The sequence below is a fragment of the Pithys albifrons genome, chromosome 3 (assembly GCF_047495875.1).
Source record: "Pithys albifrons albifrons isolate INPA30051 chromosome 3, PitAlb_v1, whole genome shotgun sequence".
Classification (NCBI taxonomy): Eukaryota; Metazoa; Chordata; class Aves; order Passeriformes; family Thamnophilidae; genus Pithys; species Pithys albifrons.
In genome coordinates, this window is record NC_092460.1 from 59,257,710 (window position 1) to 59,276,336 (window position 18,627).

Here is an 18,627-nt window from a genome sequence, read left to right on the forward strand (position 1 = left end):
TAAATATAAGGAGGTCTGTAAAGAATATATTTCATTAATATGCATCCATACACATATAGGTATGTAGACGTGTATTTGTGACTTATGAATCATTGCAAGCATGGTCATAATACTTTTCTTTCATGTTATGTTCCTTATTTGTACTTGTAGTGGGGCTTACCCAGAGGCAACAAGAGAAAGATTTGCATGGCTTCAAAATATTATCTTTAGTACCTTCGCTATATAAAAATTAAATATATTTTATTAAATATAAGCAAAGTATCTTTACTAAACATGAAATATAAAAAACACATTGGGTTTACCATATACAGTATTGATATTTTTGACAACAACAACCATTATTAGTATTATTACCATTACTTATACTAGAATTAAGTAGAACCTGGCAAGTATGTTAAGTATAATTTAACATGATACATAGTCATTCCAATACCAACTGATATCGTAACAAATCTTAGCCAAGAAAAGCAATTTCATTTCTCCTATCCCAAATCAGTCTTTGGAAGACAGGCTGTAACAGTTATTTACTGTACATTCACTTACTTGTAGCAATTTACAATATGAAGCTTCAGTATAGTCTGAGAGACTTTCAGGTGCCTATATATATCAAATAACCAGATCTTTTGAGTATGTGCTGAAACCTTCTCTTGGGGAACTTCACATGCTTTTATTTCTAAGCAGTCACTTTTTGGTTGTTTAATCTGTTTTCTGCTATTGATTTGTTCTGGTCTCTTTTTTGTTAAAGGCTGGGTCTTTTAACAAATGTCAAGGCTAACATATCCTCTGTTTTGATAAGTAATGCAATATGTAAAGTGCTTTGAATCAATTCTTGGTGTCCAAGAAGAAAAGCTTTGTTAAACAGCTTATGATAGAAATTTTATGATGCATAGTAGACGTCATAAGGCATTTATCGATCCCCCTAACATCATATGTCTGGAGATATAATTCATGTCAAAGTCTTTACCATATTGTATTACTTAAAAGCAAACACAACATAAGAAGGCATGGAGAAAAACTTCAACATTTTAATGAAAGTGACCAGAACGAATCCTTAGCAGCAAAGCATTTACAACAATTTAAGCTCTGGAAAGAAGGTAGGTTCAGCAGGTCTGTGAAAAATGTAAATGTTAAATATCAGAAAAGTTAACGTTATATATCCGAAAAGGTATTTTTTAATAATGTTAAATTGAAGTCAAATCAAAATTTTTTTTTTAGTTGAACTATTTACATAAAAAAATTGCATTGCAATTTTAAATTATATTTTTCTATTTCAAAATTATATTTAAATAGCATTAAAAAGCCTCATGAGCAATTTATATGAAGCCCCATATGATATGTAAAGATACATTTTCTTTCGGTATGGAGATTTGAATACAGAATATACTAATGATTAACATTCTTTTTGTGTAAGTAAATTAGGAATTTTGTCTATAAATCTCCTTGAGTTCAAGTTGGTAGGACTAGAGACTAGTTTTAAAATTTTGTAGAAACAGTGAACTTAAATTTATCAAACATTGATGCTGTTTTAACTAGATCCTGCTGACAATTACATACTTGAATAATCTGCACTCTAAAATGTGACTCAGTCACCCGAAGGAGTTCAGAGAGATAAGCATTTACAAGAATGATTGATAAACATTTATTAATTTCCATTTCACACACTTAAAATAAACATAATCAAAATAGTGCTCCAAATACATTCCTGTAAAATATAACATTTTTTCTAAATATAAACATGACTTTCAGCACTGTTGGTTATTAAAGCTGAATATTAATCTTGTGTTTCAGCTTCGTATGTATTTCCCCAATTCTGACCATTTGGGATGAAATTTTGCATACTGAGGACATGCCTTTGGCTGAAGTTTTTTGAAATGCTGGTCAATTCTAAGAAAATATGTAAAATATTTATGTTACCCTTTGCAGAGGGGACTTGAAATCTGCCAAGTTAACAGAGCCTTCCTTTTAGGATATGTCCAAATTTGGATCAAGTATATACAAATGGAAGTTTTCCCATGATCAGAGAAGTTCTTGATTTTTTGGTCTATATTCACTAAAATATCAGTTAGCATGGAAACATGCTTTACCATGACATTATACGAAGCTAAGCAAGACTATTCCTGAAGATAACGTTGAAGATCATGTTAAGTCAGGGAACTTAAAAGCCTGCTTATTCCATGCTGTCTGTGGCAGATGGAACATAGGTACAGGAACCATGGAGAGAGGTAAGAATCAACGCTCCTATAGGAAGGAGACAGAAAGGAAGCAGAGAGCTGGAACTAAAATTCAACAGAGAAATGAGACTGAATTGGAATCCATGTAGCAGAAACTAAAGCTAACTTGGCAAACAATACCCTAGCACAGCTGGCACAAAAGACTAGAATGACTTTACAAATTGACACAGAGCAGAGAGAAAAATATGAGGAAGAAGAAAGTTGAGAATCGGTAAAGGGGAGTTGAATAAGAATAAAGAAGACGGATTATGGGGCACTAGGGTGATCCCTTAATAATTCTCAGAATTTACATAATCAAAATAAGTGAAAAGAAAGATGATTAGGAAAGATACAAAGAATAGGTATATTATGAGTTTAGACACAAAATCTGCCTAACCAGGACACCAAACCAGGCCAGATTTGGAGGAGGTCTAAACTAGGAGATGAATGTGAGGAATACTGTCAGGAATAATATGGATACAAGCAGGGCCAGAGTGTGAGAGGAAAAAGGTAATCAGACTGGAATGTGTAGAAACAAACAAAAGACTTGGTGGCATATGTGGGAAGAAAGACTAAGAGTGGATGAGAGAGGAAGCTTATGCTGTAATAAGAAGTTGGAGGAGCAGAAACATGAATTGTTCATAGTAAAAGAAAGGATTACACAACACAGATGTAGAAAAGACAGCAGTGGACAAGAGAAAAAATAGAAGGGAAGAAAACAAGGCAAGAAAGACTGACTTGGGGAAGAAGACCTTATAGACACATCTTTACCATCCAGTGTAACAACCTGAAGTAGCCCAACATTCATTACTGGACCTTTCAGTGCATTGACTTGAGAAATAGTTTTGAATCTACTTGAAAAATATCCCATAGCAAAGGAAACCTAAAATTGTTATTATTGACTCATATCATATGACAAAAATCCTTGTCATTGGTCTAAAGGTTACATGGGTAACCATGTACAAGTTGCCAGTGGGTACCTAAGTGAACGATAAGCCAATATCTCAGAATGGTTTTTAATATTTTTCTTTTTTTTAAAAAAAACTTGGTTTCTCTTTAAAAAAACCTAACAACACACCCACAACAAAGAAATCCAAAGCCTTAGCAGAGAGACTATCAGCCTGTAAAATTAAGCACTTAAAGTTTAGGAAATGTCTTTGTATATCTGTTCTTGAATTATGTTCATAATTGAAAACACAGATGATGAAATTACGTGAGATCATATATCATTTTTCTCCCTAGCCTGTTAAATTCAATGAAAGGAAGTTCTAACTGCTTTTTAAAATCTGCATTTAGGTAATTTTTTTAATATGCAACCTCAAAGTGAATTAAGCAGCATCTTGTAAAATATCATTCCGTAGTCTGTTCAAAAAGATTAGGTATATGTTGTTTGATAGTTTAATACATATATAATACATATAAGAAAAATACGTATGTATCTCTATTAAAAAAAAAAAGATAAAAAAGAAAAGGAATATGCACAAGAGACCCCTGGGTAAAATATAAATAATGATATGGAGAGCTTAAACATGAGATGTTTACTACACACAGAGAGTTCACAAATCCTAAATGAAAGACAGCAGTCCTTGAACTAGAATATACAGACAATAGTGATGCTAAGAAGAAAGGAACAGCAAAGGAAGGACTTTTTAAAGTGAAGATGTACCACACACTGCCCCAAACAAAATTTAAAACTTTCTAAGGACTTTCATTATCAAAAAAAGGAAGGCCAAAGAAATCAAGGTGGGAGTTATGTCGATAGCAAAAAGAATTAAGGAAGATACAAAAAGAAAGAAAAGTTACCATGTTCTTTTTTCTCTTTGAAGATTTTCCACTGTAAGAAATGCATAATGAAGCTTCATTAACTTAATTTCACTGACTAACAAAATAGTAAGATTTTAATTTATATAGGAAATTAAAGTGATAACGTTTTCCAGTGACTCCATTTTTTAACTAAGAGTGATGAAGAAGTGACAAGGTTCAGGTCCTAATTTATTTAATTTTCTTTCCCTGGAAAGCAGTGTTTTACTGATATCACAGACTCTCTGAAAAGCTAGAATTCAGGGAAAAGAAGAATTAAGAATTTTGGGCAATATGTGAAATAACAGTTAGATGCACAACCATCATAGCATTCCACTACAAAATTCTGGTGCTTCTGAAAATCCCTGTCTAAAGATTGCAGTTTCCAAGGCAAGTGCAAGGAAAATAAATTCGCAGAGAAACCACAAAATTGTGAAGACAGTTAGACAACATAAATATGTAGGAGATTCATCTAAAGGTCCAACAGATTAGAATGATAGAAGGTAGTTGATGACTGTCATAACCTATTCACAAATTGTACATTAGTATAATAAAAAAATTGTCCTATCTAGTCAGGTATTAAAAAATCCTTAACTTCTAATTCTTGCAAAATATTTTCATGTCCAACTTGCAACTTAGTGATGACTACACTACTGGTGTTCAGGAAAATACTAAAACAAAAAATACAACCAGAAATTCACAACAATGTTGATGGAGTTAATAAAATACCAGTGATGACAGGACGGATATTTGTATCTTACATAACTGTGACTGGAAGCCATTAACTATCGTGCCTTATGTATGTGTATCACAGAAAAACTATTCATCAGGGAAAAAGATTTTTTCCTGTCCTTTTTTAAACAAAAGCAAGGTAAATTTATGTGAAAATGAAAGGCAGAAAATATAATTAGCAAAAGGTCATACTAACACAACTACTTTTGCAATTCACTGGGACTAGGTACCACAGAGATTAGGATTTTAGCAGTGGTCAGACAAAAATGGACAAAAATACTCCCTAACTGACCCCATCCGAAAAAATCATCTCACAAAACAGAAAAGAAAAAATAGGTACTAGGGATCAGAGAGCAGTAACTATGATTTCTAGAACAAACCTAATGTACTATGTTCTTAGATCATAATGTATTGGCCAACAACAGAAGCAAGGTCCTAAGTTACACAGATAACTAATTAGTCCAACTGAACAATGGCTACTCTTTCTTTAGGTACTTATATTTTTTTTAAGCTTTATTTTCTTAATACTGGGTCAATTTAATTAACAGTCAGTTTTCCCTTTGAAAGTATAACAGGGAACCAAATAAACTACTTTAAAGTAAAAAAAAGCTTTACTTAAACTGAGATATACTATGTTAAAAGTATCTTTTATTACTTAAAAAATTTAACTTTGTCAAAGAACAGAATTAAATTTAGGATTACTCTATCCCATCCAACTTTTTCAGAAAAAAATATTAAATTTTTGTTATAAAAGACTTCAAAATTTTTAACCCAGAATTCAAAGAACCCACCTTTGGAATATATATAAAGTATATACAAGTCAGGAAGTTCCCCAAAATCTTTCTGAAACTCTTGACTTAGCCTTTCTAAAAACCCCTGTGAACTAAAGGATAATAACTGTGAAGTGTTACATGTTTTGTCTTTAAAAAGACATGATAATTCATACTACATTTACCTGGAATACATATAAAAAGCATTTTATTTCAGTATCACATACATTTGGGATTTTTTTAGTAAGTATACTTCAGGATAATTTATCTTGCACTTTTAGACCTCAATTTCCAACCTGAAAGATCTCAAGAATTTATTGATACAATTTTTAAATTACAAGTTATATACATCAGGAACATGATCTAACAATTTATTCAAATGACGGCACCTCTAAGGTCACAGAATCTTTATAATAATCTGTAATACAACTGCAGGTTAATTCAAAAGGTATATACGTAATAAATGAATTAAATAGTTTTTAGAAATCTTCATTTAATATTTTAGAAAGCAAAATCAAGAGAGAACATACAACAGGAAAGCATTTTACAACAAATAGATTCTAAGTACAGGCAAATTTATAGTGGTTTTAGATTAAGGATCCCACAGGACTAATTATTTTTGATCATTGAAAAAGCAACAGTCTTTGGCAAACAGAACTAATGGAACAAGCACATTGATACACTGCATGTGAAATGTACAAAGGCAATAGTTATGTTTGTTTTTTATATAATATGCATTACCATTGAATGTATCATCACTGTTTAATTTCTCAAATCCATAATAATAACATTTATATAGGCACACATGACGAAACATATGTAAAAAAGGCATAAGACCAGGGCCTTTTTTAGCTTAGCTCTTGGACTACTGAAAGGAGAATGAATATGCAGTTATGGTGTAGTAGATGTGTATTTTATGGAAGTATATTTATATTACTGCAAACTGTATCTCTCTGCCCCCCGCCTACTGCATCTGCTCTCTCTCTCACACACTTAAAATTCTGCCAGTTGATTGTTCCTGCTCCTTTCCTAGTCACTACTTATTGAAAGTGTACTACAATGACACTCTTTTTCTTTCGCTCCCCAAAAATCCTGTTCCCAAGCTCCTAACAGAGGCAAGTTCTACTTGCCTATATTTGTCGAAAGAGCTTACTTGCATTTATCTTTCTGGATGGAGTTACAGTGTAGGTTACAATCTAGACAGCAGTTATACTTTAATATGAATGCAGTGTATAATATTTAACTCAATTATTCAAGATAGGAATGCATTCTATTCTGCATATATGAATATAATTATAATTTTGCCATTGACATCAGTTATCTAAATTCAGGATCTTAGCAGTTAGGAATCTCATCTAATTTAAATGGTCTGGCTTCATCACTAACTGGTGGAGAGAAGCAAGAAAACTCAAGACAAAATTTGTTCTTTTCTCAGATGGCAGGCACAGAGAAAGAATCACATTCTTTCTCCATAGATACAATTAACTTAAAGTATGATGATAAATTTAATCTAATCTAATTTTAGGAATGTAAATCAAGTGAATAAGTACAAACAAATTGTACTTACTGTTATTTTTTGCCTGTGATGAATTAATATAATGTAAATAAATCTTTATTCCAAAGTCTTCACAAAGTATGTAAGAAAATATAGATATCAAATATTTTTGCATGTTTTTCTTGAATTTTAATTTGTTTCTCATTGAAAGCAAAAAGTCAACATATAGGAAAGCATAATCAAAAAGCCAATCAAGTAATTACATATAATTTATAGAACAATCCAATTCCTATTTTGACATAAAACATTTCAAGAAAATTCACTACTTAAAAAGTTTTAGGAATTTTGATAATTTTGCCAGAAATTCAAAACATCTTATATTTTCTATAATGTATATTTTTGGAGGTTTAGAGTTTTAGTTACTTGAAAATGATATTGTACACAAATGACAAAGTATGTCATTCTCAGAAATATATTAACATTATATTACACAAAATAAGACATGAAATTTAAAATTCTAAAATTTTATGACTTTCAAGCATTTTTTTAATATAAATATATTTTTTGTTAAGTTCTATGCCATTGGAGTGGCAAAAATATAAGGTTTTAATGGGATCCTCTGCTACTGAGCTATAGTAAGCTGATTGGAATCATATATTACAGCATAACTGGTAATCAACATGACAGAAATCTGTGCCTTGATTTAACATGTGTTGTGGTATTCAGCTAACAAAAGCTTCATTTTAAAAAGCTCTTTAGCAAAAAAATTCAGGTGAAGATTAAAGAAACAAATTGTATTATAATTTAGGGAAAAGAAAATCTTTTAAGAACTCACACATCAGAAAACCTTGAATACAGCACTGGGAACTTCTGATTAAAATCACAAAAGGAATACCTATTGGTATTAAAGATGTAGTTTCTGAACAGAACTGTAGAAAATGTATGAAAAGGCTTTAGGTAAAAAAGAAATAGAAAGATAAATTGCATGTGTTATTAAGGATACCAAGCATACTTAGATCCACCTATCATTTTAAAGTGATCTTTAATACTGATATTGAAAAAAAACATCACTTACTCGAAGATCTTGTTGAGTGTCTGTGTGGCAGCTTGTTTTTTTCTCTGTTCTCAGTCAAAGCACTTCCACTGGCCATGGAAACAAGTTCTAAATCCATGTCTTCTCTGCTTACAGGGCTTGCCTGGAAGCAGTGGGAGAGAATGTACACAATCATGAAACAAAATATAACATTTTCTGAATGTAGCTCACATTACTCCAAATAAACAAACAGGGTCTGTCAAACAACCTTCTTCAAAATGATACCACAATCCTTTTTTGTTGCCTAGGCTGAACAAATGCACTATGTCAAAGCATTTTTGTAAATAAGAGCCGATCTTAAAATTGTGGTTTGTCATCTGAGTCAACGCAACAACAAAAGAAAACATTTTAGTACAGTAATTTTGAAGAAAATCAATCTTGCAGATGGCTGATGAAACCTTAAACAGCTTAAGATCATTTACTGACCAGTCTATAATTTAAGTTATAGTTGAATGTCAGAGATGTCATATTGGATTATTTCCTGCAATATTTATGCTTTATCCAGGACACATATCACTTCAATCAGTCAAAGGCCCAGTAAGTAATTTAATCTTTTAGGTTTTTGCTAATTAGCCATAACTATCAGACAGCATTTTAATTATACTTTAGAAAAGAGTATTATATTAATTATAAACTTCTAACATCCAGTGATGGCATGTTTTGGCATGAGGTATGTTACCTGCACACAAAGATGACAAAATAGAAATGAAAATTGTATTTTTCATTTTAGCACTGGTATTTTGGGAACATGTAGGGCAAAGTTTAAAAACTCTGACCTGGAAGATACCACACACTGTAAACTGTAGACTGTTAGTTTTGCAGAAAAAACTTTGCTCTTAGTCCAGAAGGAAATGAAAACTTATGCAATACCAAATACAGCCATCTAATACTGTTGACTAGATAGTTAAGGGCCAGTAACAACCATGGGGAAAAATAAGACACTGCAGAAGAACAATCTACAAAATCCCCAGTGTAGAGTCAGTCAGTTGAAAGTACTGAACATTAAAATATAATTTTCTAGTCTCTGGACCTTTAGAAGTGGAATCCAGAAAAGCAGGTTTTCCTTTGTTTCTAGGCTGAAAAGCTAAGTGTCTTTCAGAAGATAGGTGCCTAACTGAGTAGAATGCTTTTTTATTTTTTTTAAAGTATTAAACCAAACAAACTACAGAAAAGGAAAGACTATGCTAGTGGTAATGTCACCATATTTCGTATAACATCGTAGTAGCATGACAGCTCAATCAAGTATCGAGAGACTGGGTCTCAACTCCTTCCTCAGAGGGTTAAAGCCTGCAGCTCCCATTTTCTCAGGAAAATGCTATTACTGTGAAGTTGTAGTCTATTCTGGAGGAGACAATCTCCAGACTTCCTGTTCAAACTAGCTCACTGTACCAAGAGCAGCACTACACCAATGCAGACAGGCTTTGTAGTCCAGTCTAACTTAGAGAACTCAGATGAAATGGAGACCTGTTTCATTTCCTTGTCTTTACTCAGTCACTGTTTAATGTAAAATTCATTATAAGTCCATGCATTTTCAAACCCAAAACTCCAAAGATACAGGGATTTTACACTCTTCCTTAGTGACTGCATACCCTTTGTGTTCACACAGAAAGTTTATTCCCTGTTTTCTTATGTGGGCCTCTTATTTAATGACTAGGATTTTAAAGTTTTGCTTTGCATGGGTAGCAAACATCAATAACATCAATATTTTATTTTCTCTTCTATAGCAGTGTCAAGAAATTTTGAAAAGAGTAATGGTTTATCCTGTCAATTCATTATATTTTTTGGACTTAATATTTACAGTTGCTTTAAGCTTCTGGGAACCTCCTATATTCAAAATCTTTATATAGAAAGCTTTTAGAAGTAGAAGTAATGCAATCATTGTGATGCTCAAAGAGATTGAAACCAAGAGAACTGATCATTCTTATTTCTATCTAACCTGTTTCAACACACAGTAAAAGTTTTCTACTGTGCCAATTCCCAAAGACCCAGGAGGCCGTGGTATTTTAAACAGCTAACCTTTCCATGGTATTGTTATTCATTCTCTACCATCATAGAAAGTGAGGCTTCATTCTGTAGACAACAATACTGAGGGTTATATGCTAGATTTTGATAGGGCTATCTGTCTCTCTGATACAAAATACTTGTTATTTTATTTCAAATAAAGATAAGTGTTTTCACCCAATTACAGACAGAGTAATATTTAAGGTTGTATTAATCACTGGAGCAAACTTAACTTCAGGTTTGTAAAGAAGCTGTTTGAAAGTCCTCTGCAACTAATTAAAACCTTCCCTTTTACATTTATAGCTTAGAGCCAAAATTTGGAAGAAATTTAAGATACTGGTACAGTTTTTTTTCAGAGTGGAGTATTGGACTGCCATCTGTAGTGATCTCCACAGTCAACTCTTCAGACTTTATGCCCTTCATTTCATTACTACAAACCTTTATTTCCAATTAATTATAAGTTAAGTTCAGACAGGAGGAATCTTTGCCTTGAACACAGCTCTGCATCTGTAGATTTGTCTATTCCTATGTAAAATTATCAAGATATTCTGTAACATGCAGATATAAAAAGTACTTTTAAATTCAAATTATATCTAAATGATTTGGAGATACAGATCAACAGTGAAATGGTTAACTCAGTCGGTAACTTCATACAAAAAAGAATCAGGAAGTATATCCTACTTGTTATTCAACAAAATCATATGAATTTAAAGTAAGAAGTTTAAACTGCAAATCAGCATGCCCTCCTAAGCACTTCTATGGTAGTATTAGTAAGAAAAAAATCATCAAAATGACCAAGATTAGGATAATAAGGTCTTAGATTTATTGCAGGTTACTACATAGGAATAGTCCCCTGAGAGAAGAGCTAGGATTTTACTGGCAATTTGCAACCGTTGAAATACCATTTTGCCTCAAAAAAAGAGAAAGCTTTAAATTACTGGAATATGCAAAAATAGCAGTTCTAAAATGATATTAACTTAGTACTTCCAGAATGCAGGCTTATGGAATGCATAAACATCAGGGATCCCTTTACACATCAGGCAACTTCACGATCGGACATATGACTTATGACCAAACTACTGGAAATGCCCAGGAATGCTTTCCTCTTCTAATTCTCCCTCTCTCTCTCATTCTTTTTTTCTGTTATTTTAATGTATATTTTCAACTTTCTTTCAGTTTACCAGAAATTTTTGATACTGACTGAAGCTAAGTGTTAACCTCATTTTTATCATGATTTCATAGCTTTTAACTGACCTACTGTGCAAAAGCAGTAAGAGTTGTTTACATTTCAACCTTTAAAAAAGAACTAATAAATTTTAAAACCAAAATTCTCCAGCCATCTGTGTGTACAAACCACATCATTATTTCATTGCCGATATAGTACTGTTTTCTGCATTAGAGATACATTTTATTGCATTTGCTATTTTTTGAACCCTCATTGCAATTTTCTCTGTATTTCATTCATGTGGAACAGCTATGTAATTATGTGGCACAGGCTGTGATAATTCCATAACTTTGCCAGTTATGTGGACACACCACATAATACTACTGTGGGATTATCTTGTGGATAGAACTGCTTATTGAAAATAACATACAATCTACCTATGTGCACATATGCTTACCAATAATTACATGATATGTAATTTAGATAACATTATTAGATTATGATTTTCTCAAATTAGATCAATTACTGTTTTAGGCTCGACCTAACAAATAACTGTTGGTGCTGCTGCAATCAAAACCTACCATAATGGTCACTTGCTTCATGATTTCAGCACCTAAATTTTAAAGGAACCTAAGAACTGGACACATCCCATGCCAGAGAAAAATATTTGACAAAATCTGTCTTGAAGAAAACAGTAATAGTAACACCTATTACTTTTTTCAAAGGCAAATTTTAGAAGAATTTGTGGAATTATTTCCAAAACATGCAAATTCCATAGGTGGTGAAGGTAAAGAAGACAGAGATTAGAAAGGGCAAGATTGCTCAGAGAACAAAATGAGCCCTATGACATATCATCTAACTGGGAAAAACTTTTTATACAATATTTTACATCATGTATATGGGTATAAAACACTAATTCTGTATAATTTCTAAGTTTTTACCCCATTTTTTTAAATCTCACATAATAATATAAGAATATTGCTAATTTGACAATAAAATGTAAAGTGTATATATAAAGAAATGGAGCAAGTATAAATTGACTTGTAGGCATCATCAATGCTTGCTATTAAAGGAACTTTTGGTATCTCTGACACTGAGTCTTTTAGTTTGGCAAACCTTCAGACTGTTAAATTGCTCATATTCTACCTCCTGCCAAGCTACACAAATACTCATTTTAGAAAATATTTTTTTTTAAAAATTCTGCAAAAAGAGTGAATCATGAAAAGAGTAAGGAGCATTTGATGATGTAAAAAAATATAGAAAATGCTGTAATAGGTCTAATTTTATGCAATGTTTTTCATAATGTTACCACATTAATATACAATTCCAAATTACTATATTTCAATAAATGATAATGAAGGCATATTAAAGTGATTTAGTTATGTAACAGAGAGAGATTGAGAATATTTAAAATTCAATTGACAAGAATACCGGTTTTCAGTAAAACATGTAATAGGAACAGAAAAACATTTAAATTGTTTTCATTTTTTTTAAATGTTAATTTAGAAGCTTTTAAAAGCATTCAGTATCCTTTGATGTCTCAAAAACAAACTCAGTGTCAGATCATAAAACTAGAACTCTATGCACAAACATGCGTTTTTATGCTAAAATACTTTCTTCGGATCTCCATCAATGGGTAACTTGATTGCCAAACGAGACAATGGTAAAGAATTACATTAATCAAAAAATTCTCCTTTTTTACACAAAGTATGGATTGGAAATATCTGAATTCTGCAAAATCCCACAAAGAAACAAGTTCTTACCACAAGTTGTACTCGTCTACTGTCACATATTGCAGGATCTAAATCAGGCAAAAAACGATAGCTGGAAAACATAGAATAGAAATTTAGGTATGTCCCACTGTACTGGATTCACTAAAATACCTGCACAGAATCTATTCCTGGAAAGAAACCAGTTTAATTTTTAAAAAGAATTCCATTATTAAGATATATCAGATAAATTAACTGATAAAGTATTGGAGTAATTAGTACTAAATTTTATGTACTTAAGATTAAAATCAATAAATAATTTACAATTGTTTATTCAAAAGATAGAAAACTAAGTTAAAATATAAATGTCAATAAATGTGAGCATGCATGAATTTTTGCATGTGTTGACATATATTGTAGGCAAACCAGTTGTCATAATACTCTATGTAGGAATAAGATTGTTCTCAGTAACCTAAATATATCAGCTGTTATAAACAGTCCATCAGTGAAGTTCCAATGGAGATCAGTTGGACTTTTGCCACACTAAAAAATGATATAACGACTTTTAAAAATGTCAGTACAAATACTAGTGCATAGCACAGACCTGCAGAGGTAGCATAATAATATTTAAGAAAATTCTTTTATAAATTTCAGTGCCTTCTTACTTTTAAACACCATTACATATTCTGTTCCAGCATTTTCATTCAAATTAAAAGTCATGGAAGTTATTTTAAACACTTGCGAGCATTTCACTACTATGGAACATGACTGACAGATAAATACTTTTGCAAAGTCAAATAAATTTTTCCTAAGGAACATATTCTTCATATACTTTCGACAGTCATAGATACAAACAAGATAGTTGAAATATTTTTCCCCACAAGACAGAACAATATGCAGCCCATTTAACTACAAATTAGATACATTTTAAATGAAAATAATGACAAAAGGCATACACTAAATCCACTGTTTGCCTACTGACACTTTGATTGGTTTTATTAGAGGTGCTTGGCATTGTATCTACTAATGACTTCGTTAAGATATCAATGGTTTATATTGAATTTATGACCAAAGTATTCTTCCTATGTCTTCGTTTTAGTTTAGGGAATATTAACCTTTCCCTTAATTGTGTTGATATCTTACCTGTTTAATAACCAAAAGTGAATATAGAAGAAGCATGTTTACAACATTCTAATACAGTATACTCTGAAGATGTAGAAGTTGGGCTTACATTTTGAAGACAAAATGGAAATACACTCTATCTAGTGGAAAAAATACTTTTTTCTTCCTTAATAAAATCTAACAATATATCTAATGTTACAGTTGATCTAATTACATAAATTCATAATATATATCTATAATTTTATAAAATATATGATGAATAAGAACTTTTTCCTACACTTTTTACAGTCTAAAAAGCACTGCATTGCTAACATAAAACTATGTAATTATTTATCATGAGATTCTGCACTGTTTATCATTTAATTTTCACTGTGGAAATGGTATCTATACAATGACTGCTAAACCAGTTTCAAAGGGTGACATGTTTGGGACCTGGAAATATGGTGTACTGTCTGCTAGCTGAAAAGTCATGTTTGTTTTAGAACTATTAACCTAGGTTTCACTTTACAAGAAAAATTTAAAATAAAAAAAATCTAATTTAAAGGCGATGACCTCACCACTTCGTATTTCTGGAACTTGCTGCTTCATAATCCAAAAGCTGTGCATGGAGCCATCGGTCTGTGAAGTCTTTTCTCCTTTGTAATTTCTCATCTAAAGCAGTATCCAGCTGAGAACATTCTTCTTTTTTACCTGGGGAGGAAAAGAGATACTTATGTCTCTCATAATTATTTTAAAGTATATTTTCTTTAAGATTCCTTAGATAAACTTGGAGCCCATTGCCTTTTACAAAAGAAAAAAGGCAATTAGTTTATTTTTATACAAAGAGTCTGACTATTCTAATTTCCTTTGATATGTTTAAAAAATAATTTAAAACTATTTTTAATTTTATTTTTTATCTTCTTTGTTAGGATGTAATATTTGGCTTTTGAATAAATTTATTTAATTGGGAAATAAAATCATCCTTCATTATGAAATTCATATAGAGATATATGTTATACATAAATTGCTTGTCACAGCTGCCATGAATGTTGCTTATTGTGCTATTTCTATAATTAAAAATATACACTCTACACTTATAATTCTATTTACCAGTCTATAAGGTTAAAAAAATGATCACCATTATATGCAAGAGTGGACACATGGCAACCTTGTTACTCTGATCTGCCTTTTACTGATACGATCTATTAAGGCATTTTAATGGCAATTCCTGATACTGGATTCCAAAGCAATTGCATATATGATACTATTTTTCACAAATTACTACCTGCTTTTGGGTCATAAAAGGTATCTAAAGACAAAGAATAAAATAGTGACATCATGGGGAAAAAAAAAGTGCACAATTCTGTAGATCTTTCAGTTTTTTAGGACCATTCTGCTTTATAATGGATATGTTTTGAAACATAAAGAAGAGGATACCAGAACTGGAAGAGCCTGCAGAGGAAGCATAACTGTTGCATGGGGACATTCAAATTTTTATTTTCTACCCTTATACATCAACTTTACTTTTTGGTATCAAGTCAGGGTTTTTAAGAGACATCAAAAAACTTTTTTTTTTTTTGGTACAAAAGCCTTTTGCTTTTGTCTTTAATGTCATTTCAGATAACATTGAATTGATAATGCCTGTTGCTAATTACTCTTTTTTTTTTTTTAGTGTCAAAGATTTTTCTTTCCTCAGTGACAGATGAATTCAGCAGCTGCTAGAAGTTGGTTGGTAAACTGCAGGACCACTTGAACCAGTAAGGAGCATAGGTGGCCTCACTTAACGTCATTCTATTTGCCCACTGTGAATGCTTTAACTACAAATAACTGTAAAGGGCTGGTGGAGGGAGATTTCAGAACTGCCATAGTTTCCATTCATGTTTTGACAACACAAACTGAAGTTACAGGCTATTCACCAACACACCTTTAAAGACATTTGGTATATTACCTGTAGTATTATTTTAATTTACCTGTAAAAATTGCAATTTGCTTCGCATAAACTGAAAAATATAATTCCTCACTTGCATTTTACCTGGCTTTGCAGTGAGCTCATTCCTTTCAACTTTTAGCTCTAAGGGAATACTATTAAAGTATCATAACTGCTTATTTCATAATCTGAAATACATTGTCTTTTGGTAGCGCTCTCCATTTGTCTTGGCATAGAGAATGACTATTCAAACCAAATCCATTCCTTGGCCGAATGTGTTCAGTTGTCAAGGACATAGTTACCCTATTAAAATTAGGCAAAGTCCTGGTCCAGCATATGAAGCCATACATGTCCTCCTAGTCACTTCTGGACTAGAATTTAGGCAGAAGAATTTATCCTTAGTTGATGTAAAGAGCTCTCAATTACCTCCTTAGGAAGACAGAAAATGAACAGCTTGGATGGACAGTCACTGTATTTACACAAATGAGGTAAGGGCTACTAAAAAGGTCAAACAGTGAATTGCTTAATCAGAGCCAAATATTACAGAATTCTAATTGCACTGTTCATCATCTTCCTTTATTAAAGTGGGAACTATTTCTTCTTCTCTAACTTTATAAACAATTTTCTAGCCTTTGCATTTTGAAAATTTATAGGTTCCAAGTCCACAACTACATTGGTACTTTTGCAACTCTCCATTTAACAAAGATGCTGATTTATAAGAGGAGTAGGAGACATTCTGTGTGACTTCATAAGAGCAGTCCTGGAGATTGAGTCTTCTACATATGTTCTCCAATGAGGAATAATGTCCCAAGAAGTTATATTTAATTTTCTCCTTATCTGTATGTACAGAAAAGTTGGTTCAGTGTGACCATCTTTCACACAATAATTATTTCTTCCTATTAACAGAATCAGTATTATTTATGCATTTATTAAAGTGTTTGTTATCTTTTTATCCATTAAAAGGGAAATCAATATGGGAATTTAAAACCAATATTCGAAGTTCCAGTCTGAGAAGATGAACACACCATAATCTATGACAAAACTTAAAAAACCCCCAAAAACAAAACCCAAAAAACTTTTAACTTGACAAGTTAGATTCAAAAATGATTTTCAACATTTTTCCGTAGTTGAAGTTTCATTTTTTGATTGAACTATGTTTGAAACACAACTGGTTTTATTTAATAAAATGTTATTTTAATTTTTTTGTATTTATTTTTGCATGTTAATTATTGAAATACCATTGAAACAAGAAAGCAACCAAGATCAAAGTGCTCACAATAGGGTTTTCTTCCTTAAAATTATATACACTATTAGACAGATTATTCTTGTTCCATATTAGTGCTAATAGTGGCTTTTTACCGCAAATGGGCAGACAATTTTCAATAATTTCTTTATAATGTTGTAGAAAACTGTATTCTATTCTCTTATTTGTAACATATTCATATTCTTATTTTTCAATAGTAACATCTCTCTCTTTAATTCTTATTTTAAAAAAATCTACGTTATGAATTATAGCACTGCATTATCACTTTTCTATTCCACTTATGAACATCATGTGTTTGAGAATCTGGTGTATCAGTATCATTAACATGCATTTGCTTGATAGATTTCTTAAATTAGGGCTAAGGGTTTTTTAAAAACCTGGACCTAATTTTGGAGAAGTAGTAACACTCACAGAAGTTCCAAAGAGCTATAAGCATCTGCATCTTTGAAATGGATCAGACCCATAATCTTTAATTGTTAAATAGGGACAACTCTTAGACTATCAAAGAAAAAAGAAATACATCAAAGAAGGCACAACTTCATCAAGAACCAAATTAATTTCAGAGGTATTTAAAGTATCATACCCTCTTTAGATTATTGCTTCTAAGCATTCAATCTTTTCGACCTTTTTTTTTTCTCATGAAACGCACATTAATAATTTAAGATTGGAATTGTCTTACATTTGGCATTAATACAGTAATGATTTTTAGGTGTTGCCAATTAATCGTCCACACACATACTGTGCACTCGGGCCAGATACAGTGAAGCATTCATGGCCACCTACTGGCAATTTCCTACAAAATTTTGGCATCTAAATAAAGAACTCAGAAAAGCATGGGCATCTGAAAGATCCTTGGAACTTAGTATTACAGGAAAGTAACATTCTTTTCTAGGTCACCAAACTCACATGCAAACCCATAGGAACCTGAACTTTGGGATCCAGAAAAATCTCATCCTTCATCTGTCAAATCTGTTTGCTGGGCATGCTCTGAGACACTATAGCTACACCAATTCTGATTGTTGTAAATCCCAGTTAGCTACTTCACTCTTCATCAATTTACATGCAAAAGGATGCTGACGACTCTGATTCAACGCAGCAATTTTTTTCTTCAAATCTATTGTTGATGATGGGTAGATAAAAGGCCTAACTATAATACGTCATAGGTTTCTTGATGCAGAGAAAGGTGTGGAGAAGTATGCACTGTATCCAATCTTTCAGATTTTATGTTTAGAGGGTGATTTAATTAATTTCAAAACTTGCTTCATACAGAGTAAAATACAAATAATGTAAGAGGCTAAGAAACCTAAGATCTACAATGTGAAAGCAGGGCTTGGAAATTCTTGACCACTCTAATTTTTCC

General features: G+C 31.8%; 1 protein-coding gene across 2 annotated transcripts in view; it reads right to left on the reverse strand.

The window, feature by feature from the left end:
- The window catches only part of LRRIQ1 (leucine rich repeats and IQ motif containing 1), a 104,845-nt gene that overhangs the window by 4,540 nt on the left and 81,678 nt on the right, over positions 1 to 18,627 (reverse strand). Inside the window, exons 23-25 of one of the 2 annotated variants that reach the window (XM_071549946.1) lie at positions 14,655 to 14,787; positions 13,030 to 13,090; positions 8,083 to 8,203 (exon numbers count right to left, since the gene is read on the reverse strand). In XM_071549946.1, coding sequence (XP_071406047.1) covers positions 8,083 to 8,203; positions 13,030 to 13,090; positions 14,655 to 14,787 — 315 coding nt within the window. Of the gene's footprint in view, positions 1 to 8,082; positions 8,204 to 13,029; positions 13,091 to 14,654; positions 14,788 to 18,627 lie in introns of those variants that run through there. The other variant, XR_011697263.1, reaches the window with a different exon arrangement.